Genomic DNA, 25,879 nt, shown 5'->3' with positions numbered 1-25,879 from the left:
TATGTCCCCTTTAAACACAGATGACTTGTACTTTCAACTCCAGCATAGTATCAGATTCCAGACATAATTCCAGAGTAAAACTGAAGCTCAGACATTGCACTGAAAGTCTTCTAAGTCATAGCTAATAAATGAAATAGGAGAAGTGTTCTGTTAATGCTGACACTCTGCCATCATCCCAAAGTCCCCACCGTTGCTCTCCTCACCGATTTTGATGTCTCCACTTAAGAGCTTATGCTTCATAAAGTTCTGGGTGGTTAGGAGCAATTACACACAATTTCATGTTATATCCCTGTCACCTCACCTTTCGGTCCTATTCAAAGTCTCTTCCTACAAAAATAGTACTCAGGATCACCTGGAAAAATTCAACTTGTTCCACCTACAATTAGTGATTAGGTGGCTTAGAAGGAAAGGTGGTGAAGTTTCTAAAGAGGGAACAATGGGCAACATATACACTGTTATTTAGTTATCTTAATCCCTCAAAAGATTTCTTTCCCACAAATGACAATAACAACAATAATAATATCAACAACAAAAATCTTCGCTCATTTGGCCCTAACCTGTTAAGGTCCTGTCCTTGCAGGTGAAGTGGGTGCTGCTGATAATGCCCGAAGACTTCAAATACTATAGGCTTGGTTTTGATATATTCCACAAACGATTCCGTGACCTCCACTGCAATCTAACAAGGAATAAAGCCAAGCTAGATTAGGGAAAGATTTATCATAAAAAAACAGTTTTGCTGCGATCAGAACTTTAACACTTTTGAGTAGTCGGTATGTGCTGGGTGTTCTATTATGCAGGCCTCCCACACAAAGATAAGCTAGGGTCTCCTCTCTGGTTTTCATTCTGAAGTAACTTTACTGAGCTTCAGGCATTCAAGATCCTCCAGCACCAACCTGAACTGACTGACCTCTGCCCCCTGCTGCCCCTCACACACTTACTGTTTCAGCTTAATCAAACTCACCTGCTCCCCTCTCTGTTGCGTGTAAAGATGGCCCCAGGCTGTAGCCCTCCCTGCAAGGCCTTCCACATCTCCACGCCTCTAAGTCATTCCTAGACTTCAAGGCCCAGCTCAAAAATAGTAACAACACTAAGAAAAACATGACTTTTGACCATGTGCCAGGTCCCATGCCAAATCTCACCCACCTTTTTAGAATTTTATTTATTTATTTTTAGACAGAGAGAAGAAAGGAGGAGAGGGGAAAGAGAGGGAGGGGGGAGAGGGGGAGAGGAGGGGGGAGAGGGAGAGAGAGAGAGGGGTGGGGGGGAGAGGGAGACAGAGAGAGAGAGAGAGAGAGAGAGATTTTTTTATTCTACCCATCCATGCATTTTGGTTGCTTCTTGTTTGTGCCCTGACAAAGGATAAAACCCACAACATTGGCGTACTGGGATGATGCTTTAACCAACTGAGCTACCCAGCCAGGGGTGACCCACCTTTTCTATTTAAACTATATCCTCCCAGAAATTCCCCTACTTCCTTTCTATACCCAACCATCCACCCCCAACAAAAAAAAGTTAACTCAAGGTACCTTTCTGTTAATGGAAATTACTTTGCCTTCTCTCTACTCCCATGGCATTTAATGAATACCTTTCTAATGTCTCTAGATCTTGTACTACTGTTGATTAAATGAGCATCTTATTTCCCCATCATAACTGTGAGCTCTCCGGGGATATAATCCTGTGATTCATCTGTGCATTCCCCAGCATACCAGGCACAGTCCTTGTGCACAGTAGCCAATCAATGCTTATTGGATACATGCATACTCATATTTATACAATTAAAAATAAAAACAAAATAGTGTGTTCTGTGTTCGCTTGTTCCACTTCTGGAGTTGTCCTTTCCTCTTGTACTTAAGACAGTAGACATGGCTAACGAGAGAATGAGAAACCATTTCATGTGGTGGTGAAGATCCGGGAAGCCAGAGCTACATGTCTGAGTTCAAACTCATCTCTGCCTCTTCTAGCTTTGTAACCTTGGTGACTTTAACTAGTCTGTGCCTCTGTTATCACAGCGGTAACATGGGGATTAAGATAGTCTCTGGCGTAAAGGTGAGGATTAAATGCGTTAAGACACAAAAACACTGATAACAGTGACTGATGGAAAATAAGCTCTCAGTGACTGTTAGCTATTGTGATGAGCATGATGACTTCTGAGTAGAGTTTGAGTGAACCTTCCCAGAAGAGATGGGAGGTCTGTTTTCTTACTCCAAATATGAAAGAGCTGTAAAGGGCATTAATGGATTCATCATAGTATCAGTGGCAAGGAAGAAAGAATCTGAATCTTAGTTACAAAGGTATTTAATAGTTTTTATCTTATTTGCAACTGAACAAGGTTAGTACCTTACAGTTTTAAGGACAATAAATATATTAACTTTAACAAACTCATACAAAAATGCTTACTTGTCTAGGAAGGAAACACTAAAACAACTCACTACATCACAGGTGGCAGACACAAGGCCTGCGGGCTGAACCTGTCCCTCCACCTTGTTTTATCTGGCCCAGCACCGTGTCTCTACCCAGTGGCAGCACCAAGCTCCTTGCTCCTAGTTAATGAGTAGTTACATTTATACAGTCCTAAAATTACATTCGGCCCTTTGAAGGCAACCTCGAGGCTGATGTGGCCCCTGGTGAAAATGAGTTTGACACCCCTGCACTACATTCAAAGTGATGGAAAATTTTATTGGCAGATTAATGTGGACACTACTTATGGGCCCCACTGTAATTCAGAGAAGGCCAGCTGCTGTGTCCACTCCCTCCATTGTCTACTCTCCCCACACAGCCTGCCTCGCACAGTGCTGTGATTAGCATCCTTCCTGGGCTGAGAAAACCCAAGGGAGCCCACACATGACAGTCCCACACCAGCCACTTCAAGGTACCACCAACCCACAATGCATTTGGCAAAAATGTCTGTGTCACTTACATTCTGCACATGATAAAAGCCCAGAGGACTTCCTCTGCCATTGTTTTTGAGGGGTTCAGTGGAGAACGCTTCATCATGACGATGCAAAAAGCTTAATGGAAAAATAAGACAAGAGAATTTTTCATTAAACGGTTTCATCAGGATAAATTATATCACAGGTGCAAACACAAGACCTACAGGCCAAACCCGGCCCTCCACCTTGTTTTATCCGGCCCAGCACCTTGTTTCTACCCAGTGGCAGCGCCGAGCTCCTTGCCCCTAGTTAAGGAGTCACATTTATACAGTCCTAAATTATATTCAGCCCTTTGAAGGCAACCACGAGGCTGATGTGGCCCCCAGTGAAAATGAGTTTGACACCCCTGAATATTGTAAGAGCTCCAATCGGACTGTATGGAAAGAAACACCCACTTAAGTAGTCCTTAATTGAGCAAATTATTTACATGATCTTGTCAAAACATTTTCCATATCACTCAGCATTTTAGATTTTATTTCAAAAATGACTGAAAAAATGCACTGGCCCTGATCATTTAGTTATGTGAACGTACATACAGAAATGCCTTAGAGAGCGTGAAGAGTGAATTCAGTGAACACCTGTTCCTTTGTGGTTTTCACTGAGAATAAAAATTATGAAATTGTTTTGTGTAGAAAAGATTTGGCAGATACAAGCTTCTACAGGGTATACTAAAACCTGTGGATTTTGCCTAGGAGTCTCTCTCAGACCAAGCTACGAGTAATGCAAATTCCACCCTTTGCAAAAAGTCTGCCCTAACTCACCAAAATAGTGCTGTGTTCCCACAGCACTAGGAACCTATTTTTCCTCAATAGTGATGATTTCACTGTGTGTAATAATGTATCCATAAGCCTGTCTCCCCAGAAGACAGCGAGTTTCTCCCACAGGCTTAAAATAATAGAAGATACTCCTGAACTATTTGTCGAATCAGTGGGCTATGTTTGTTCTCACAAATAGTGAGGTCTTATTACTTTCTCTCCCTCCCCATTACAAGTCTGAAATAAAAGGAAGCAAAGAATTAAAGCATCCTCAATACTAAGATTTACTGTCAGAAATATCCACCAAAAGGACACCCCACATTCCCACAAGAAAAAAGGAAAAGAATACTCTGAATAGGGGGTAGAGAGACCAGGACTATGAGCTCCTTGTCTTCTAAATCAGTTCACTGAGTCTGAGGACTACACATTGTACCCGGCAGAGGTGGGTGATCCCTGACCTACACTCCTCCAATGCTCTGCTTGGAGCAAGTGCAATTGTCCTGTGGTTCCACACAGGTGACACGTGCAACCAGTCACTTTGCTCTACAACTGTGTCTTCCCTATGCAGGCCCGGTGAGAGTTTCTAAAAACCAAGAAAGGATCTGAGTCTTCTCTCAACACAAGTCAACATGCCCTTCCCTCCAGAGCTAACGCCAGGTAGACACGCTGCTCTTTTTAGGTGGTTTTAGGACAAAAGTCAATATACTACTGTCACCTCAGACATCGGTTAACCATGTAGGTTTTTCCCATTAAACACAAGGTCCAGCAGAAGTAATACCTGCTTGAGTGTGGTTGGTAGGGTAATAATAGGGGTGTAATAATTTATAGTTTTAATTTAACATTTCACCTAAACTGTCATATGGTGTGCTGGAGGGTGATATTGTTAGGTTACAGAACTGCATGCTTATGATTTTGTAATAAAACAGGGGCGTTATTTGTGCTGGACCTTGTGCTGAGTTGTTTGTACATCAGTTGCCTGAGCAGAATAGTGAAAGTTCCAAAAAACTGATTCACCTAGCCAACTCCATCCCACTCTAAATTTGAAGCTTTTAGTAAAAACACATTAAATGGGCAAAACCAATAGTACCAGATGGATAATATTTTAATGATGATGAGTTACAGAAAATTACATATATATCAATCACATTTAGTTCAGGACTTGGCTAAGCTCTACATAAAAGCAATGCTTTGTAGACTATATTAGGACACCTAGGAAGACCACATAATGAAGGAGAAGGATGGCAGAACTCTGAAGCAGCCTTTTGGTGGCACCACTGGCAAACTGGGCTTTAGAAATGGGATGTCATTCTCTTGTACCGTGGCCCTTTTAAAATACTACAAAGATATATTGATGCTTGGAGGTATTAAAACTTAAGATTCTCAAAAGAGTGTTTTCCTAGGGAGATCACGAGAAGGAAGCAGCTACAATATAGAGTCAAGAGGGTTACGGGATAGAAAAAGCTTGTTAAGTGGGTGAGAAATGAAACCTGTCACATCTTCTCTATACACTACCTTTTTCTTTTCAATTGAGGTAGAAGATTACTATTTATTATGTTATTTAAATTTCGTTTCCCAAGTATTAATTAGGCATAATTAGTAACTAAATACTAATTCATTGCTTTCAGATTAATAAAACATTTCAGCATAAAGAGCATTAAAAAAACTAATAAATAGGCTTATCCGGATCAGAGCCCATATCCGCTGCAGGGAGGGACAGTCCCAACAGCACCTTCTAGCAGAAGGCATGGCCACACCCCTCCCACCCGTGAACGCTGTTTCACTTCATTGTAGGTTTTTGGTTCCTAGTCCCATTTTGAGTGAAGAAAGCGTTTTTTACGTCAGAGATGGGTAGCAGTTATTTCTGGGAGTGTTAGTACCTCACAAACGTAAAGCAGAGGACGTCATCTGGGTTAAGAGCTAGATAGGCAGAGCGAAGGGGCGGCTTACTTGAACTGACAGAAGATATCCGCATACTCAGGGAGGATCCCACTGGCCTGCAACACTGTAACACGGAAAGTGAAGGCACTGCCCAGCTTCAGGTGGTTGCCAATCTCTTCAGAAAACCCTTCCATCACCATCTTCCCATCCAGCAAAGTGCTTGACTTCAAGTCTAAAGAGGGTCAAATAAACACATATCTGGTTCAAATAATGCACGGAACACCCTTCAAAGAGGAGAGAGTGGGACATTCTTCCCATTCCTAGTGAATGAAAAGTGACTATCTCCTTGACAATGGTCGATTACTTTTCCTCTTTGAAGATATCCCTAATCAGGGTAAACTGTGTCTACGCACCCAAGTCATTCATTCGATTAATTTCTTCTGGAGGAGTGATGACCTCAGAACTCTGACCCTGTCCTTCCACAATCCTCAGCTCTTCCAAGGACAGACCAGAACGAGTCATAGCAACTGAAGAAAAGTCACTCTGAAAATAAGGCAGGGAGTGGTAGATGACAAAGTAGTACAATAATACATTTCCCCCAGTTTCCTTTCTTTTGTTTATTTGCCTAACGAATATTAGTGACCGTAAAATTAGGTGGATTAAGAGCTGCCTGAGAAAAGGCAATTTAGAAAAATACAACTTGCTGTTTTAATTCTTAGATACGTCCCATATTCTATTAAACACTCTCTGGTTGCCTATACTCTTTAGTTCTACGTAGAAGAATTGTTCTCCAGTGCTGAACATCCTTCTTACAAAGCGGTCTACTTTTTTCTCCTTCCATTAGGTGTTCCTCTTCCTGGAAGGTTTCTCACCTGATTAAAGTACTCGTTGTCAAAAGATATTTTAGCTGTTCCTGACTGTCGAATTCCAGAGCCATAATCAGGAGCTTCCTCATCCGCTAGGCAGGGGCGGGGAAAAAAAGCAAAGACTGAATGAGACTGCCTATGGGGCAGAGGGAGGACAACTCATACTGGATAATACAATACATAATGAAGCAGTGGGACCTTAGATTCTGAGGACTTTAACAGAGGGGGAGACACCAAAGGACAAGTCCTTTTGCTTAAGAAAGAAAACTAAGCAGGAAGGTTGAAAGCATGAGCTGCTTTCAACTCTACTCTGTTACCTTTACCAACCCCCGCAGCTCAAATGAGACGCGTTAGTAAAGAATCAGTTTATTCTTGATATTGTTCAAATGTCGTATCTAAAAATATTGATCCTTTCACTTGGCAAGATTATATTCAATAACACTCAATAAATATTTAAAAATATTAGACTGTACTTGTGGAGACTTCCCTAAACTCAACACTGGTGATTACGGTGATTATGTTTCCCCATTTCCATGGAGAAAAGCTGAAAAGTCACTAAACACAGCATAGCATTTAGAAATTAAAACAGAAAAACTATAGGAAATGGCCATATTCTTCCCTCAGAACGTAGGCTGGATCATGGAAAAGTATGAGATTCTTGGTCCATGTATTACAAAATAATAGCTAAAGAACAGAAATGTCTAGAAGTATCCTGAGAGAAAAATTAGGCAAGAAAAAGTCCTGAAAATACTTTATTACTTCTGAAGCAATTAATATACATTAATTAAATGCAAATGACTTTTATCAAGTTAATCCAAGAGTTGTCTTTCAAGTTAAAGGAAATCCCTTTACCCCATTATTCCAAAAGCAGTAGCCCAGACTAAACAGAACCTATTTCTGGTGCTTGGGAACAACAGTTAGAAAGGAAGCAATAAAAGCTTTCTCTAGGACAGACAAACACATGGCAGCCTGCATGTGCAACTGTAGCGTGGCCCACACAGAACTGCCTGCTTTGTCTCCCGGCAAAGAATCCACAGCTCTCGGGTCGGAGGAAGGCCACCTACCTGCAATGGCCTGTACAGCCACCCGCAGAAATCCCCGCACTTCACCCTTCTCACTGACAATGGCCACCCTGTGGATCAGGGGCACGGGATACAGCAGATTGCTCAGGTAAACAAATGCCCTGGAGACAGAGACCGGGAGACAAACACCTGAGCGTCCCACAGACAGAGAAGCTGGCTGTCAAATTTATTGAAAACACCTTTGTCAAACTGGATTGGCGTCTAGGCCCTGTCTTAAGGTTACCTCTCTCCCTGCTCTGTACTCTCAGACTCCCTCCAGTTGCTTTTTAGCACAGATAACATATAAACAAATGCAAATACTTGGTAACAGTTGACAAGAGACTAACTTAATCCATATCAAATCAATTACTTCCTATAAAAATTACTGCTGTAGGTAGAAGAGTAAAAATTGGAAGTAGACATTACAGATACTAGTCTATAAATACTTGTAAGGGTAGGGAAAAGGGAGCCCATTAAGGAACTTAACCTTTTATGTAAGGAATTATGGAGAGGTTTATTTTGTTTTTTCCCAAAAGATAAAACAGAAATCAGGAGATAAAAAAGGCAGAAGAATGTGACTGAGATAGGTCTAAAACAGATTTCAAGTCACAGTGTTATGGGTCTTTATTTTTACTCCAAAAAATGACTATTATCTTTAGGCAGGGTTATTGACTCATATGGGTGGGGGAAGGCTGTGTAGCCAGAAGTTTCTGAGTAGCCAGCTTACAGGAAATTCTGGATGGGAATCAAGATAAATGCCAAGGGAGAAGACAGCTGATACCTAAAGGGTTGATTCTGCTGCTAAGACCCAAAACCTAACTGAGAAATGTATACACAAAAGGTAAGTTACAGATCTAATATTTTCTACTTTAAATGAACTGACAAAGTCCTATCACATTTGTATTCTCTTTTCTTCTCATTATTTGTAGCTATTGATTTTTTTAAAGCAATAAAAACTGGTGATCACAAAGCTTAGTGAGTAAGAAATCGAATGGAGTTCCTACTGTTACTCCTGTCTTCCCACTTGATACATGCTGATCTTTGAACACAAGACAAGACAAAGAGTAAACATGTGCACTGAGAAATCAAATATAACAACGCAACACATGTCTGTTTGCTTTTTCTTGCTCTGAAAAATCTGCTTTAAAACAGAAAAGGAAGATGAATGGGTTCTTAGGATTTCAACTCAAAGTAATGAAAACAATTCTGAAAATTGACAAAATACACCACAGAAAAACAAATGTTAAGACTTTAAGAGCATAAATAAAATACGAATGAAAGTATAACAAAATAACTGCAAATGAACATTAAATCAGATCAAATGATATCTACTTCCCTTTCAGTCTGCTCCAAAGGTGGGAGGGCAAAATGCTAAGAAACAGAGAGTTAAAGCTTTGTTGTACAAAAAATTAAAAAATGAAAAGTCTTAACAAGACTCTTAAACACCAACTACTGTGACACGGTTTCAAGACTAAGAACTTGGCCTAAGGTACCAAATGGATAATTTCACTTCCAAAGTGAGTGAACACACAGAACAAGACCACCTTCATCTCTTAATGGCGATCCAGCCAGATGTGCCCACTCTCAATGCCTTGGCCACAAAGAGCCATCGCACGTGCTCACTCCAGTTCGGAGTGGAGTCCTCTCTGAACCCCACTACCTACTTCATGCCTTTATTCCACATCTTGAAGTCTTATTCCAAACACCAGTCTCTCATGACAGGTCTCCCCAATGTTATATGATCTCAGTAACACACACGACTCCAGAATTGCTATGACCTACATTTACTTATCTATGTAATTATTTGTCTCATCCACCAGACTGTAAACCCATGAGGGCAGGAACCATGTCTGTCTGGTCTTGCTGGCCACTGGTGAGTGATTCAACATCTAAGTACACAAATTAATGGGGAAATGAACTGTTCTCTATCTTTAAGGTAGAAGATTTTTCCAGAAAAATGGGTTCCACCAGAGATAGAGAAGCAAAGCCGTCCAACTTTATACTAGGTTGATTTTTCAAAGCACTAGTCATAATGAATACTCACTACATGGAACACGTTCAGATTTGTAACTATGCGTAACTTGTAATAGTTATCTTTTTATACTTGAAAATAGCTATTCAAAACCAGGAACGCCTGGTTTTAATTTTAAAGAGCTTACCACTTGAAGGCACGGCATATCACGTTCACACGCGCACATTACAATGAAGTACTGTTGGGGCACACACTGAAGACAAGACTGTCCTTTTTGCCTATGGCAGTGGCTATTCCACACGTGGAAGAAGAGAAGTATTGTTACAGCCTTCTCTCTTTAGAAAAGAGGGTTCTACAGTTCTATGGTAGTGGCAGGGGTATCAGTGCCGTATAAAAACTCTGCTCTGAGGTTTCTGAACTAGAATTTTAGTAATTACCCCACATTCGTGAGAGTCCTTATGCCTTGACCTAGCAGACTGAAGGAGAACAGGGATGAAAGACAGGAAGATGTAAAGGATATATTAGCAGAAGTTCTGTGAAGTTACATCAAAAAGGGAAACAAATTTTGTCAACATAAAGATAAGGAAAATCAGCATGATTATGGTTCTAGTTACAGAAAGAATGTCAGATCAGGTAGTTAGGTCACAGAATAACATCTTTTGCCCCCTTTTAACTCAGAAGAATAAATATTTTACATGTCATCCCACATTATGATGGATGGTTCATAACATCCCAGCATGCTATAAGAGAATAGCTAAAGGGACAAGCTCTTTTTAATTCTCATATAAAAATTCAGTGGAACAAAACTTACAAATGGAATTTCAAAAGAAACTGGAAATTTTTACAAGTGAATTGTATTTGTAGTTATATGCCAATAGAGGAAACCCAATCCTGTGGGTCACAAGAATAGGGAAGAAGTTGCTTCTCCTACATGTACAATGACCACTGTATAACCAGGTGATGTTGCACTGTTATAAACTGTTCATAGATTAGAAATGTAGTAAGAAAGGAAATAGAGAGCTTTCCTTCACTTAACTGAGGGCTATGATCTCCCCTACTCCTCTAACCTCTTTCTTGCTAGCCAAAGCAGGATTTAGAACCCGGGAACCCAAACAAATGGAAAGGTCAATTCCTGAGCTATTAGCGCCATAAATATTTCATTTGAAAGTCAAAGTTGAATCAATTGCTTTATATCTACACTTAAAACTGTTATGACTAAAATGAATAAAACAGAAAATAATACATGTATCTTAAGCCAGAAAGTTTCCACATTAAGTGGGGTTGGACTTAAGTTTTCTATACAACTGATTCAAAATACAAATGCTTCTGGGCAGAAGTCTCATCCAGGATACCTCATTTTGCTAGTGTGGATGACAGAATCTGAAAGACAAAAAAGACTCGTATGGCTCTTTTCCCCCTAACCCTTCGTTTTACACTTGAGGGCCCATCAGGGCTCAGTTTAAGTTGCCTGTCCAAAGTCAGGACTCAGGCTCCTCCTGACCTTTATTTAGGTCAGTGTTCTTCCCACCGAGCCAAGTAACGACACTCCCCATTCCCATGTGTGGCAACGCAGAACTTTAGCGAGCAGACTTAGAAGCTGTGCAACTGGCACCAGGACCAAGCAGTTTATGGACAGACACTTGGTTCTAACTTCTGACCCTTTTAGTGTAGGATGGAAATGTGCTGATGGACATACACAGCCATAAAATAAAGAGAGCATCATGGTCCCATCATTTGTACAAAGAATTACCTTCCTCAATTTTAATATAAATCAGCTTCTCTGAAATTCTAAGCATCTGTTACTGGCAATACACCAGTAGAAAACAAGATTCATGGTTATATAATCCCTTTACGCTGAATAAATGTCTCTTTGCCATTGTAAAACCCTGAGACCAACACTACAAATCATAGTCATAATTGAGTCATGTTTGTTTCTATTCAAGAGCTTTCATTTCCCCCTTTCCTCAACAGTGATAATCTACATTATTTATTTAGTTCTAACCAGGTAGCCAACACCACACTCCAAGCTAAGTGTCAGAACCTTATGTTTCTACTGAGTAAGGACACCACTGCACTTCAATTTTTGGATAACTGGCGCTTATCCGCTGAAGGCTGACAAAATTCCCTTATTTTGAAAAGGTTTAACAATATGTGGTTCCAACCCACCATTACATTAAATTTAATACCTTAAAACCTGGACATACTTTTTGGTTAATCCAATGAGTGCTGCTCATTGAATCTGTAATTAAAATGACTGCAGCATGAAGACTGGATGTAGACAAAGACACCAGCGTGAGGAGCGTGTGCAGGAGAGTCCGCGTCACTGACAGATGGAGCCAGGGACAATGCCTCGGTTTGGTGAACTAAACTCACCACAAAGCAGTTTCATGTACTGGTGAACAAATACCCGTTGTTGATGGTGCCAACAGATAATTTTATGAAATTCATCATTACAAAGCATATAGGTAAAATTTTAGCAGAAGCCAAAGATCTACAGATAGGCTCAGTGAAACTGGCCAAAGAAAGGCATCCATTTTTGATGAAAAGGAAGCTCGGTTTCTGATTCTTTTTTGTACTCACAGACTAAGGAAAAAGGAAAATCTAATGCTACTCCTAATTCCACTTACGTCCTCTTGATTCCTGCTGATGCCACAAATCATTCAGCCTAACCTTGGGCTTGCTCTGCTCTCTTTCTCAAGTTGTCACCTCTGCTTCCTTACTCACATTCCTACTAAAAGGAAACATTGGTCCACAATGACATTCTTCAACCCTGTAACCTTTTACTCTTAAGCCTTCATCACTTTCTCCTGTGGGGTTTCCTGCTTTAGAAGAATATTACTGGGCAATTTCAGACAATGGGTCCCCCCCCATAGAGTCTTCATACATTGCCCTGTGCTGCACCGAGTAGACCCAGAACCTCACAGACACTGCCTGAGGACACTCTCTAGCCAGATCAGCCTGTCACGAATTGAATTGGCTAAAGCAAGATCATCCAAAATTGTACAAGGAGCCTCTTTAGAGCAAGAGCTGGTCCCTTTTTGCCCTTCTCACAGTAACCTCACCAACCTTCCCACTAAAATGAACCATGGGGATCGGTCGTAAAATGGGTCATGCCCGTCACTGAAGAGATCTGATCCCTCCTCCGTCCCTGCGTCAGAGCCGGTGTCATCCACGAATGCCTCATCATCAAAATCCTCCATCTCATCTTGCTGCTCGTCAGCCAGCTCAGTGATGTCGGAATCGGCCGTGGAAAAAGTGGGGGAGGGTGTGCGGTCGGCAAGGCGCTCATTCACACAGCCATGGAAAATGGGGGAGCTAGACACCAGGTAAGACGCCAATTGACACAGCCAAGGAGAGAGGAATAGTTGGTTAAACAGGAAGCTACAGGTGCCAACAGCACAGAATCCACTGAGGAATCAACACAGTAAAAGCAAGTGAAAAGCAAAAGGATAAAATAAGCATAAGTCATCTGATTCAGATAAAAGGGAACAAGGACTGATCCTTAGAATAAAAAAGCAAAAGAAACACATAAGTAGAATATCCCAGGTAAATAATGTGTCCTGAAATGTTTGTATTCTCTGGTTTGTACAAAAGATCAGAAGCCAGGCCTCAAAGGAGCCACTCAATATTAAGTAAAATAATGTCTAACTTTTTATTCCAATTCCCATGTTGTCTAGGGGCAGAAAACAAAACGCATGAACTGGTATATGGCAAGGCGAAGATGTACCTTGCGTGAGCAAACCTGTTTGGCCAATCATCTCTTTAAAAACATTCACTATCACAGTAGAGTGAAAAAGACTTCGTCTTGTTTCAAAATACTATGACTACAGCTCTTCCTTTTTTACCCAGGTCCTTTAAAACTATCAGGAAGATTTTGCAATTGAAAAATAACTTAAATTCTGAAACCATTAAGCTCAAAACTTACATTTCTCTGCTTTTTAAATTCTAAACCTCTAAGAACTTGCCTCAATATGGACTCACAGGGCAGTATTTATTTTCATTAAATGTTGAAATACATATACAAAAAAGAGGCTCAAAAGGACTACCAAGGTTGCAACTAACTCTCTCCAGCAAAGACTAAAGTGAGATTACTGCTTAAAAAAAAATGAGCACGTTTCAGGTCAGAGAGGGTGCAGTCTGACAAGCTGTAAGTCACACCGCGATATTAAACTGCGGGGGACAGACACAGGTTTTCTTTTTCCTTTGAATCTATCCTGTTCAACTCTAAGACCTTCTGTGAGTGAGTTGAGAGTCTGGGAAGACCGTCAATTACTTTGAAAGTTTGTGACTTAAAACAAATATGCGTGTTGGAAAAAACCCAAAGGGAAATACACCAAATGACAGAGTGGCTGTGTAGGAGTGGACCAGATTGTAAATGGGGCGGCAGGATATGCCTTTTATTTCTGTAAAATTTGCTCAAATTTTAAAGAATTAAAATAAAACCATTTATTATTTAAAAAGAACATGTCAAATGAAATGATCACCTACCTCCCTACAAGCTTGAACCAATGGAACCGGTCATAAAAGGGGTCGCTGCCAGTCAGCGTGGTCTCACTCTCCTCTTGTGCACTGGAGGCCATCTCCCCCGCCCGATCATACATCTCTCGCATCAGATCCAGCCTCTGCCTACAGAGTAAACGGAAATCCACTGGGTTAATATCATAAGATAGCACTGACATTTCACTTTGGAAGTATGTTCCATGCAAAATTTAAAAAAAAAAAAAAGCTGCTCCCGTCACTTAATGATATTAAATAAAAGGAAGGCTAAAAGTACACAAACCAAAACAGTATCCAAAGTATCTGAGTCTAGAGTTCAGCCACCAAAAGTCAAGAATGGCCACCTAACCTCTACTGAGTCCTAGGAGAAATGTTGTTCAATGGTGTATCTCAAATATACTAAAGCAGTGAGAAATATCTCATTATACTAAAAGCAAAGGAAGCTGCTTTATAACTTTCCTGTTTATCACTGGTCATCCCGAGATCCGGGGCGGGAAAGATCAATAATTACTAGACCTAAGACATAAATAGGTACCAAAAAATTGGGACACTTAAAATATAAGAGTCTCTGAAGGGTAAATATAAGTCCTATCTACAAATGACAAAGGTGTTTGCCGAGTGGGATTCACTCACTCAGACGAAAACGGACGGAGAGTAATATCACTGGCCAGCGACAGCATTTACAAGCACAAACAAGGAAGCAGTAGCAGCAACTCAGACAGCAGAGTTTGAGGGACCACCCTCTTGAGCCCAATACTATTTCCTAAATAAAACTGGCTTTATGAGTAACACTTCATACTTGAGTTTCTCCAACGACCAGTAATGTGTTGCTCCGTTCTTCAGATCCTGGACTTCTACTGCCACCACGGTACGGGGGAAAGGCCTGTCTGCGTGAGTTTTTTCCATCTCGGTGGGAAGTAACTCAGGAGGTAGAGGGGAGTACAACGTGTCAGTCAGCAGCACAAACTGAAATTGCACCTAAACAGAAAGAACAAACCAGAGCTAAATGGCCTGTTTTCAGCATGTAAGCTTCAGAGACAAGGCGATATAATCATGCCCAATGGAAAAGAAGTCATACAGTATATGTTTGACAAAGAGTTTGTGATTAAGAGCTAATAAACTTACTTTTTGAAGATTTTATTTATTTTTAGAGAGAGGGGAAGGGAGGGAGAAAGAGAGAGAGAGAAGCATCAATGTGCGGTTGCCCCAGTGGTTCCCTACTGGGGACCTGGCCTGCAACCCAGGCACTTGTCCTGACTGGGAATTGAACTGCACTCAGGCCGGCACTCAATTCACTGAGCCACACCAGCCAGGGTGAGAAGCATATTTCTATCAACAAGCTTCTTCAGCTCATCAGGAATACAGTCTCCTTATTTATAAAATAAGGGAGAAAACATGTTATTTTAAAAATTTCACTTAATAATCATGTAATTAGTACCTATTATATTCCAGGCACATATACTAAATAAAGGCACATATAAACCTGTTTGAGAGCAAACAGTAGCTGAGTTCACCCAAGGGACAGGTTACTTCAAGATGAGCGCCAGAGCGCCATGAAGCTCAGCTCTGCCTCTGGATGGCCCCTGTCCTCCCTCTGTCCATACCTTCTTCTTCAGTTCCACACTGACGGCATTGGCCTCCTTCAGGTAAACAGCATTGCCCCAGAGTAAGTCCCTTAAAGAAGTGAACTGGTGAGACTTCCACTTTCGGAAGGCCCACTGGGCCAGCTCAAATTCATGTTGAGTCCAAGGAACTGAAAGAACAATGAAGTGTATTTAATGGTGATCTCATAAGTACGTGGAAATTATATCCTCCTCTACCTCATCTCTTTTAGCAAGTATTTTCCAGTTTTTCTCTAGTCAGCTGTTTCTGTTTTTCTTATTTTTAGTAAAGCTAAATTCTGTTGATATTAAGGAAGCAGTTATGATATACATTTCAGAAAACTTCTTAAAAATTCTGTTTATTTTAAAACAGTAAATCAAAGAGATAGATTTCTCTTCCTTTTTTAAAAAAAGATAACCTCTAATGCGTGGATTATAATGTAGACAAACCCCTAGTATATGTACAATGCCATATAATCTATTTTTCTTCCTGGTACAGGGGTAAAAGGTCTTATTTCACCTATATATTTAAAAATAAAGAATTCAGTACATAAATTAAGAGTTGCTTCAAAGTTAACTTGGAGCCTGAAATTTCTGAGAAGTTGAGAGGAGAAGTGAAATGTGACAAATGTTTATACTGTAATATAAGGCAGTAACAACTAACAGAGCCTTAATTCAGCTAAGAAATTCTGGAAGAATTAAGGGAGGTACATTTAATATACATTGATATGTTCCAAAGTCCTCAATGGAAAATCCCTGACATAAACCATAAATCAGAAAATAGAACAGAACATACTAACAAAGACTGAGCTCTGTGTTTATGTGCAATATATACATAATATATGAACTTAATATGGACATTAATATTGGACAGTATAAGTGAATTGCCCAAGAGATTTATATGAAGACTACACTCAGAAATCTTGTGTTCTGAGGATCACAGTCCCATTCCGACCTTATAGAATACAGCCTGGATTCTCAGCACTGAGTATCCTTAGAAAATCATCTTCAAATTGGTACAGTAAAATGTCAATAAATGGTAGGGTCAACTATGGTCACAAATAAAGGATGAATTTGATAATATGGATTCAAAAGATATACACAGGAAAGTGTCAGTCACTAGATTTCACCTTCTTCTTCCTCTTCTTCCTCTTCCGTTGTTTCTGCAGCCAAGGATCGAGTCTCAACCTGCTTCTGCAAGGCCTGCAATTTACTCTCATAGTCCTGAAGGAAGAGAAAGGAAACAACATGTAGGAGAGAGGAGATAAGCGGAAAAGGAAAGGAATGTTGGGAAAAGTAGAGATAGCAAAAGAAAATAAAAGAGAAGACAGAGGCAGGAAACAATAAAAAGAGAGACATAAAGGTAAATAATTAGGGGGAAAACCCAAAAAGCACAAGAGACAGTGTGTAGTTTGTAAATGCTTAAAAAAAAAGTTAACTGCAATCTCTACTTTCTCAAATGCAAGAAGAGTTCTTTATGTGATGTTGTGGTAGAGAAAGGGGGGACTTGGGGGGAAAATGTATGTGGCCCTTAAATGTTGCAATACATTTAAGTAGTACCTTGACACATCAAGCAATTCCAGAGAAAAGCAATACTGGGAAAGAGTAAATCCATTAAGTATATCAGCAACTATTATCTAGCTGTTTAGACGAGAAAAAATTAGGACCATTGATTCTGAACTCCCTTCCATATGGACGAAATATTACTATCTTGGCAGCTGTAGGATGAGCTTAGCCTTCAGGCAAACAAAAGATCACAGTGCTATTAGCATTTAGTTAGTATTTTAAAATATACTATTATAATACAAAATATATTGTTATAATACAAATCAGTTTTGTCCTTCATTTCTCCATCTACTCCATGCATTCTCAACGAGGGTATAACCCCGAAGAAAGCAAAAAATCATACTTGAGGGATAAAAAAAGTACTTTTTTATATGTAAAACACAAACATACATGCGGTATGCAAATAGATATACCACATATCTGAGATATTAAAATTACATGGTGGGGAGAGACTGAGAGAAAATATCTGAAAATGTTCCATGTAGTATTAGTGAAAAAAGCTGTTTTTTAAAAATAAAACAAGTAAGGTTAAGAAAAGAGACCTTGGCATAGCAAAATACCAAATCATAGCATAAGCATACCATTTTAAAATACACTGCCCAGCACTAGCTGCTGTGGCTCACATGGTTGGAACATCGTCCCATGGACCAAAAGGTCATGGGTTCAATTCCAAGTCCAGGCACATGCCTAGGTTATGAGTTTACTCTCCGTGTTGTCAGGGAGTGTATAAGAGGCAACTGATTGATGTTTCTCTCTCACATTAATGTTTCTCTCCCTATCTTCCTCTCTCTAAAATCAGTGAGTATGTCCTTGGGTGAGGATTAGAGTGAAAAAAAGAAGCATCAACAGATTTATACTTCAAAAGACATTTAAAAAATATATACACAGGACCAAATGATGACCCATTTCAAAACACATAAGGAAGTCTTTTTTTTTTTTTTAAGATTTTATTTATTTTTCAGAGAGGGGAAAGGAGGGAGAAAGAGAGAGAGAAACATCAATGTGTGGATGCCTTTCATGCACCCCCTACCGGGGACCTGGCCCACAATCCAGGCATGTGCCCTACACCAAGAATGGAACCAGCGACCCTTTGATTCGCAGGTAAGCACTCAACCACTGAGCCACACCAGCCAGGGTAGGAAGTCTTCTTAAATGGTATCAACATACTATCAAAATTACAGGCAATCTGTTTTAAAAGTTTATTTTCTAAGTATACCTAGCACCCAGATCTTGGTTTCTAAATACGATTTCCCCTAAAAGGAACCAACATTCCTTGGGAAAATGATTGGTTACAGGTTTGGAACAAGGAAAGTACAGGGGAGCCTGGAATACCTTGTTCCAGAAAGCACAGAGTATTCAAAGACCAATGGGGTCATTTCAAAAAGACACAGATTCCCACTGTCTAATAAGAATAACAGAAAAAGAATATAGCCCTTTCTTAGTATGAAAAGACTCCACAAGTCCACAGTGATACTGAAAGAAGGGGGGGGGAGAGAGAAAGCTCTTGTTAACCGAGAGCTAGAGAGAGAGAGAGAGAGAGAGAGAGAGAGAGAGCGAGCTCAGGCCAATCAGTAAATGCAGAGGGAATGACAATTAGAAAATCACTATACTGCACCCCAGATGTAGTAATCAAATCAGGCAAGGGTCATTAATAAATGTTAAAACAATTGAGTGAGAGGTGGATGGAAGACAGAATATTCACACAATCCCAAGTGTCACCCTAGATACCTATTAAAAAGAAAGAAGTAGGAAGCATCATATTAACTAAATTTATTAAACTCTAATGTTACCGATAATAGAACAAATTGACATGTTATGTCTACTGATGTGATGCAATAGAAGTACACAATGCCACTGTTATAGCATTATTATCAAAAATGTTAAATCTAAATCTAATCTTGAGGAAACAAGCCATCTAATGGGAATGGGGCCTAGACTCTTCAAAAACAACAATATAATGAAAGATAAAAGAAACATGAAAACCGCTACCACCAAGATGGAGGCGTAGGTAGCCACACTTTGCTTCCTCCCACAATCAAAAGAAGGACAACACATTCAAAAACAACAAATAACCAGAACTGCCAGAAAATTGAACTGTATGGAAATCCAACAACCAAGGAGTTAAAGAAGAAACATTCACACACACCAGTAGGAGGGGTGGAGACGGTCAGCCAGGGGAGAGAGGACTCATGGCAAATCAAGAGTCTGGAGGACCACGGCAGGCAGGCAGGCGGCAGCTGGTGGACCAGGTGGTCCCACATTTGCATGCAAATAAGCTGGGAGGAACAACTAGGGAGTGAGACAGACCACGCAACCCAGGGTTCCAGAGAGGAGAAATGAAGCCTCAAAACCTCTGGCTGTAAAAACCTATGGGGGTTCAGGCAGCAGGAGAAACTCCCAGCCTCACAGGAGAGTTTGCTGGAGAGACCCACAGGGTCCTAGAATGAACACAATACCACCAACCTGGGAATCAGCACCAGAAGGGCCCAATTTGCTTGTAGTAGCGGGGGAAGTGACTGAAAGTAGGCCCAGAGCTGAGCAAGTGGCATTGTTCCCTCTCTGACCCTTACCCCACAGACAGCATCACAATGCACCAACATGGGTTGCCCCGCTGTGGCAAATACCCTTTAAGGCTCTGCCCCTTATACTGTAACAGGCATGCAGAGACAAGAAAATATGGCCCAAATGAAAGAACAGATCAAAGCTCCAGAAAAAAAAATAGAACTAAGCGATGAAGAGATAGCCAACCTATCAGATGCAGAGTTCAAAACACTGGTAATCAGGATGAGCACAGAAATGGTTGAGTATGGTCACAAAATAGAGGAAGAAGGGAAGGCTATGTAAAGTGAATTAAAGAAAAATGTGCAGGTAACCAACAATGAAGGGAAGGAAACCAGGACTCAAATCAACAGCTTAGAGCAGAAGGGAGAAATAAACATTCAACCAGAATAGAAAGAAAAAACAAGAACCTCCAGGACAACTTTAAACATTCCAACATCCAAATCATAAGGGTGCCAGGAGAAGAGGAAGAGCAAGAAATGGAAAACTTATTTGAAAACATAATGAAGGAGAACTTCCCCAATCTGGCAAAGGAAATAGACTTCCAGCAAGTCCAGGAAGCTCAGAGAATCCCAAAAAAGTTGGACCCAAGGAAGCACCCACCAAGGCACATCATCATTACATCACCCAAGATTAAAGAGAAGGAGAGAATCTTAAAAGTAGCCAGAGAAAAGGAGACAGTTACCTACAAAAAGAGTGCCCATAAGACTGTCAGCTGATTCCTCAAAAGAAAGGCATGAAGGGGCTGGAAAGAAGTATTCCAGGTCATGAAAGGCAGGGACCTACATCAAAGATGACTCTATCCAGCAAAGCTATCATTTAGAATGGAAGGGCAGATAAGGTGCTTCCCAGATAAGGAAGTTCCTCATCACCAAGCCCCTATTATATGAAATGTTAAAGGGGCTTATTTAAGAAAAAGGTGATAAAAAATATGAACAGTAAAATGACAACAAAGTCATAACTATCAACAACTGAACCTAAACAAACAAACAAACAAAGTAGGCAAACAACTAGAACAGGAGAATCACAGGAATGGAGATGACGTGGAAGTTTTTCAGCAGGGAGGGGGAGAATGGGTGAAGGTACAGGGAATAAGAAGCATAAATGGTAGGTACAAAATAGACAGGGGGAGGTTAAGAATAAAAGTATGGGAAATGGAGAAGCCAAAGAACTTATACGTGTGACCCATAGACATAAACTAAAGTGGAAGAACACTGGTGGGAGGGAGGTACAGGGCAGAGGGGAATAAGGGGGAGAAAAAAAATGGGACAACTGTAATAGCAAAATATATTAAGAAATAAAAAATAAGTAAAATAAATAAAAGAAACATGAACACCAAATGCAATATATAAACCTTGATTGGATCTTGGATTGTAATACACACACACACTCACACTCTTTAACACATATTATTATAGACAACTAGGGACATTTGAAAATAGACTTGTATATTGTATGATACTGAATCAATATTAAATTTCTTAGATGGGACAATGATATCAAGGAAATACCTTTGATTTTAGGAAACATGCTTAGAAGTATTTAGGAGTAAACTGTCATGTCTTTCCTACTTTCAAATAATTCAGGAAAAATATATACATATGGATATACAAAGATTCATTGTAGTATAATTTTTTAGATTTTGGGTAGCTTTCAATTTTTTCAAAAGAAAAGAGGGGGCTCCCTAAAAAGCCTATGTTATGGGATTCTTCAAACAAAAAGAATTAAGACTATTGGTTTACCTACAAATCATCAGGTGAAAAAAATGTTAATATCTTGAGGAACTTTTGTTTTTTATTTTCCCTCATTTTATTGTAGTAAATGAAGTACACATAACATAAAACTTACCATCTAACCACTTTTAAGTATACAGTTCAGTGGTATGAAATACATTCATAATGTTGTATAATCAGCAAGGCCATCCATTCCAGAATTCTTCTCATCTTGTAAAACTGAAACTATACCCATCAAATACTGATTGCCCACCCCCCGGTTACCCCACCCCACCCTTTCCCCCAGCAACCACTATTCTACTTTCTGTCTATGATTCTGACTACCCTAAGTATATATTTTAACTAGGATCATACAATTTTGGCTTTTGTGACTGGCTTAATTTGAGAATTTCTTCATTAATAGGTCTACAACCTGGTCAAACTACCAATGAAAACAAAATATTTAGATTCTGACAGTTAATGCTTTAATGGCATTAAGTGATATAAAAAAGACTCCCATAACACTATGGACTTAAAACTTTAACTGCATTTGATCAGGAAAAATTTCTATCTCTAGCTGTAGTTCAAACAGCAACACCATTTCCTGAATTGGCCTCCTCTTCCTCAAAGCAAGCTGCATATGAGTTTCCAACAAGGGTATCTTGTATGTCACCAGAAAAACTCTAAGTGTTGAATTTTCCTATAATAAATGGATAAAGAGATTCAGATACTATCGTTCTGCAGATTGCATGGTGAAAACTGGGATAATTATGGAAAGCACGCTAAAATTAATATATTTATCAGTAGCCCTTTGTGTTTATTGAAGTCCTAGCTAGTTTAATACATGTCCTATATTTATAAAGGCACTGCACTGGCTGTTCCCTCTTCTAGAATATTCTCTCTCACCAGCCCATCCTTGTGTGTAGGCTTACTCTGTGAGCCTACATTTAGAACTGCTCTAAATGTTTAATATGGAGTATCTCAATCTGCCCAATAACCCTATGAAGATGGTACTATTATCTTCATGTTAAAGAAGAAAAAGATTTTAAGAAATTAAGTAACTTTCCAAAGATCAGAGTTAGCAAGTATTGGAAATGGGATTTGAACCCAGACAATTGGACTTTAGAGCATACTCTTCTAACCTCCATCCATCCATCCATCCATCCAGGCAACAAATACCTTTTTCACCCCTGCTGTGTGTCAGATGCTAGGAATACAGTGGTGAGGGAGCAAGACAATAAACAGGAAACAGACACTGTACAGTAAGACTTCAGCACAGCGAAGTACTGTGAAGAAAGGTAGATGTTAGGGGTTAATAGGGAGAAGAGAGGAATGAGAGGAAGACTTTTATAAGGGTGGTTAGGGAAGTAAGTCTGTGTAGAGATATTTAATCAAAGATCTAAGCCAACATGCTAAGATCTTGGGGGGTAGGTGTTATTCCAATCAAAGAAGAACTACCAGTAGATATTGGGTTGGCCAAAATGTTTGTTTAGTTTTTTTCCATATGCTGGCTCTAGTAGTGCTTAGTTGCCTTTAACTTTATTCGAAATAATTTTGTTAGATTGTATTGTGACAGCTGCCATATCAGCATGCATTTATAAAAGAAACTTATTGGGTAGAGGGGGCCAAAAGGGGGAAAAATTGGGACAACTGTAATGGAATAAACAATAAAATAAATAAAACTTGGTGAGTTTTTGTGCAGCCATTTTAATATTCAAGATGGAAGAAAACACATTTTTGGCATATTATTATGCTTTATTATTTCAAAAAAGGTAAAAACACAACTGAAACACATAAAAAGATTTATGCAGTGTATGGAGAAGGTGTTGTGACTGAACATGTCCAAAGTGGTTTGCAAACTTTCTTGGTACTATTAACATTTTGGCAAAATAATCCTTTACTGTGGGGCTATCTTATGCATTGGAAGATGTTTAGCAGCACCCCTGGCCTCTACCCACTAGAAGCCAATAGTGGGCAATAGCCAACATACTCAAAATATCCAAATCAATAGTTACTGGTGAAAGTGAAAAAATCTTTTATTTTATAGTAAAAACATAATGGACTTTTTGGCCAACCCAGTAAGTAAGACGAGATGACAACACCTCCTTCACAGAGAGAAGCACTTGAGGATTCAATGCGCTAATGCCTGTAAAAGGTTTACTGGCTCTATACACATTGAGTTTTATCTTCATCCCTATCTGTGTGAACATGGACAGAAGAGCCACAGAAATGCGTGAAAGAACGGACAGATACAGAAATAGCCAATGTCTGTGGCCACAGAGACCGTGAAGGAGCAGTCAGTGGGGTCAGAGGAAAGTGAGAAGCCAAGTGAGCAAAGTGTCCCAAGAAGTAAAGAACAGGTAACTGTGTCAAATGCCAGACTTAGTAAGATGAGGACTGCGAAAACACCCCTGGAACTGTCACTGCGAATATCTTTGGACCCTGATAAGCGTGGCTTCAGTGGTAAGGTGGGAACAAGAGTCTGACTAGAGTGAGTTCAAGCAAGAATGGGGAGAAGACACAATAAAAGGAAACAATGGACAGATGGGAAATAATACAGAAAACTCGAGAATTCCTGTAAGAAGAAACTAAGAAACAAAGTGACAGCTCACAGGGAACAGGGGCTTTTTTGGGAGCTTGTGAAATGAAACCATGTTTGCATGCTGACAGGAAAAATCCAGAGAGAAACTGAGGTTGTAAAAGAGAAGGGGTAAATGTACAGTATGTCCTTGAGAAGGTGGCATAGATGGGATGCAGAAACAGGGCCGGGTGAGAGAGGAGCAAGGCCAAGTGTGGGTGTGGGTGCCTGCAGAACTAGAAGTGGGAAGAAAAGGAAGTTTTCTTCTGATTGCTTCTTTCTCCCAGTGGAACAAAACAGATCATTAGCTGAGAGCAAGGAAAGGCCGCCTTACATTCCCTGAGGCACCTGGCTGTAAACTCTCAGAGCAGCGTGTATTTTCTCCCCATCATTCGGCACAAATGTACTGTATAACTATTGGTGTGACTGTCTAGTAGCTGTCTCCTCCGCAATTCTCCTAACTTCACAAGGCCAGGGACCTGTCACTCACCACTGAATCACCAGCATCTGGCACACAGCTGTCTTCCAGCTCAGATACACAGTCATGTATTGATGTTCCAGTGAACAGTTCCCAAAAGTGGCTACTTTCTAGATCAAGGACCGAGCTAACTATGGCCAGGTCCAAATCCAGTTCTCTGCCTGTTTTCCTAAACAGCTTTAACTATTGAACACAGCTACGTCTGTTCTTTTGCATGCTGTCAGTGTCTGCTTTTCTGCTACGATGGTAGAGTTGCGTAGGTCCAACAAAAGGGCCCACAAAGCCTAAACTATTTTCTATCTGGCTCTTTACAAAAAGCTTGCAAAATCCTGTTCTAGACCAATGGTTCTCAAATGTGGTTGCTGATACAGCAGAATCCGCATTACCTGGGAACAGAAATGCAAATGTGTTCAGGCCCCATCCCACACCTCCCGAACCAGAAATTTTGGGAGTGGGCCCAGCAATTTGTGTTCTCTTAGGCCCCTAGGGAATTTTGATGCACACTACAGTTTGAAAGCCACCCTTCTGGGCAATGTGCACAGATGAATCATGAAGCAAACAAGAGAGTCTTTGAGGTAAGTTTACGCTCTCATAGAAGAACCAAACAAGTCCACAGACTACTACATGTTATCATGATGAAAACAGTGAGAGCTGGCCTGGGAAAGGACAAGTGGCACGTGAATGCAGACCTGGAAAAGTTAAACATGACAAGAAAGGATTCCAGTCTTGAGGAAGTGCAAAAGCCTTGAGGTGAGAACAAAGTTGGTATGTTGAAGGAACAAAAGGCCAACGTGTTCACAGTGTGAGACTGTTAAGTGATGAAGTCAGAGAGGCAGGCAAGAAGCCGAGACATGGAAAACTACGATAAGTTCAGATTTTACATAAATACAGACAACAGATTCCTGGTAACCAGAGAACAAGGGGAAACGGGGCGGGGCGGGGGGGGGGGGAGACGAAGAGGATAAAGGGGATCAAATATACGGTGATAAAAGAAGACAAGGCTTCAAGTGGTGAACACACAATAGAGTGTACAGGTGTTATACCAGAAAGTTGTATACCTGAAATCTGTATGATGTTATTAACCAATGTTATCCCAATCGATTTAATTAAAATAAAATAAGAAATTCAGATTTTAAAGTGCAATGGGAAGTCACTGGAGGGCACTGATTTGATCTGATTTTTTAAAAGATGATGCTGGTTGCTATGAACAATGGAGTATATGGGTGAAGAACAGAAGCAAAGAGACAAGTGAGGCAGTTACTGCAATATGCTAAGTGAGAGATGATGGGGCCACAATTAAACAGGGCATCTCTGAAGGAGGTAGTATTTAAGGTAAAATCGACCTCACCATTCTGGGTTATCTGGTTAGGCTGTTTTTTATATTTGAGGTTTGGCTCCTTTTGCTAATATTGTTTTCCTCTTTTAA

General features: G+C 40.2%; 1 protein-coding gene across 7 annotated transcripts in view; it reads right to left on the bottom strand.

Moving 5' to 3' along the window:
- Positions 1-25,879, bottom strand: part of KIF1B (kinesin family member 1B) — a 139,003-nt gene that overhangs the window by 29,960 nt on the left and 83,164 nt on the right. For 5 of the 7 annotated variants that reach the window (XM_053920162.2, XM_053920165.2, XM_053920163.2 and 2 more), the window contains 11 exons: positions 16,691-16,784; positions 15,564-15,712; positions 14,759-14,937; positions 13,951-14,088; positions 12,529-12,777; positions 7,494-7,612; positions 6,436-6,521; positions 5,977-6,106; positions 5,633-5,795; positions 2,918-3,008; positions 558-676 (listed from right to left, as the gene is read on the bottom strand). In XM_053920162.2, coding sequence (XP_053776137.1) covers positions 558-676; positions 2,918-3,008; positions 5,633-5,795; positions 5,977-6,106; positions 6,436-6,521; positions 7,494-7,612; positions 12,529-12,777; positions 13,951-14,088; positions 14,759-14,937; positions 15,564-15,712; positions 16,691-16,784 — 1,517 coding nt within the window. The remainder of the gene's footprint in view (positions 1-557; positions 677-2,917; positions 3,009-5,632; positions 5,796-5,976; positions 6,107-6,435; positions 6,522-7,493; positions 7,613-12,528; positions 12,778-13,950; positions 14,089-14,758; positions 14,938-15,563; positions 15,713-16,690; positions 16,785-25,879) is intronic. The other 2 variants (XM_053920168.2, XM_053920169.2) reach the window with 1 other exon arrangement.

This window comes from Desmodus rotundus, chromosome 3 (genome assembly GCF_022682495.2).
Source record: "Desmodus rotundus isolate HL8 chromosome 3, HLdesRot8A.1, whole genome shotgun sequence".
NCBI lineage: Eukaryota > Metazoa > Chordata > Mammalia > Chiroptera > Phyllostomidae > Desmodus > Desmodus rotundus.
This window is presented reverse-complemented; position numbering and strand designations above follow the sequence as displayed.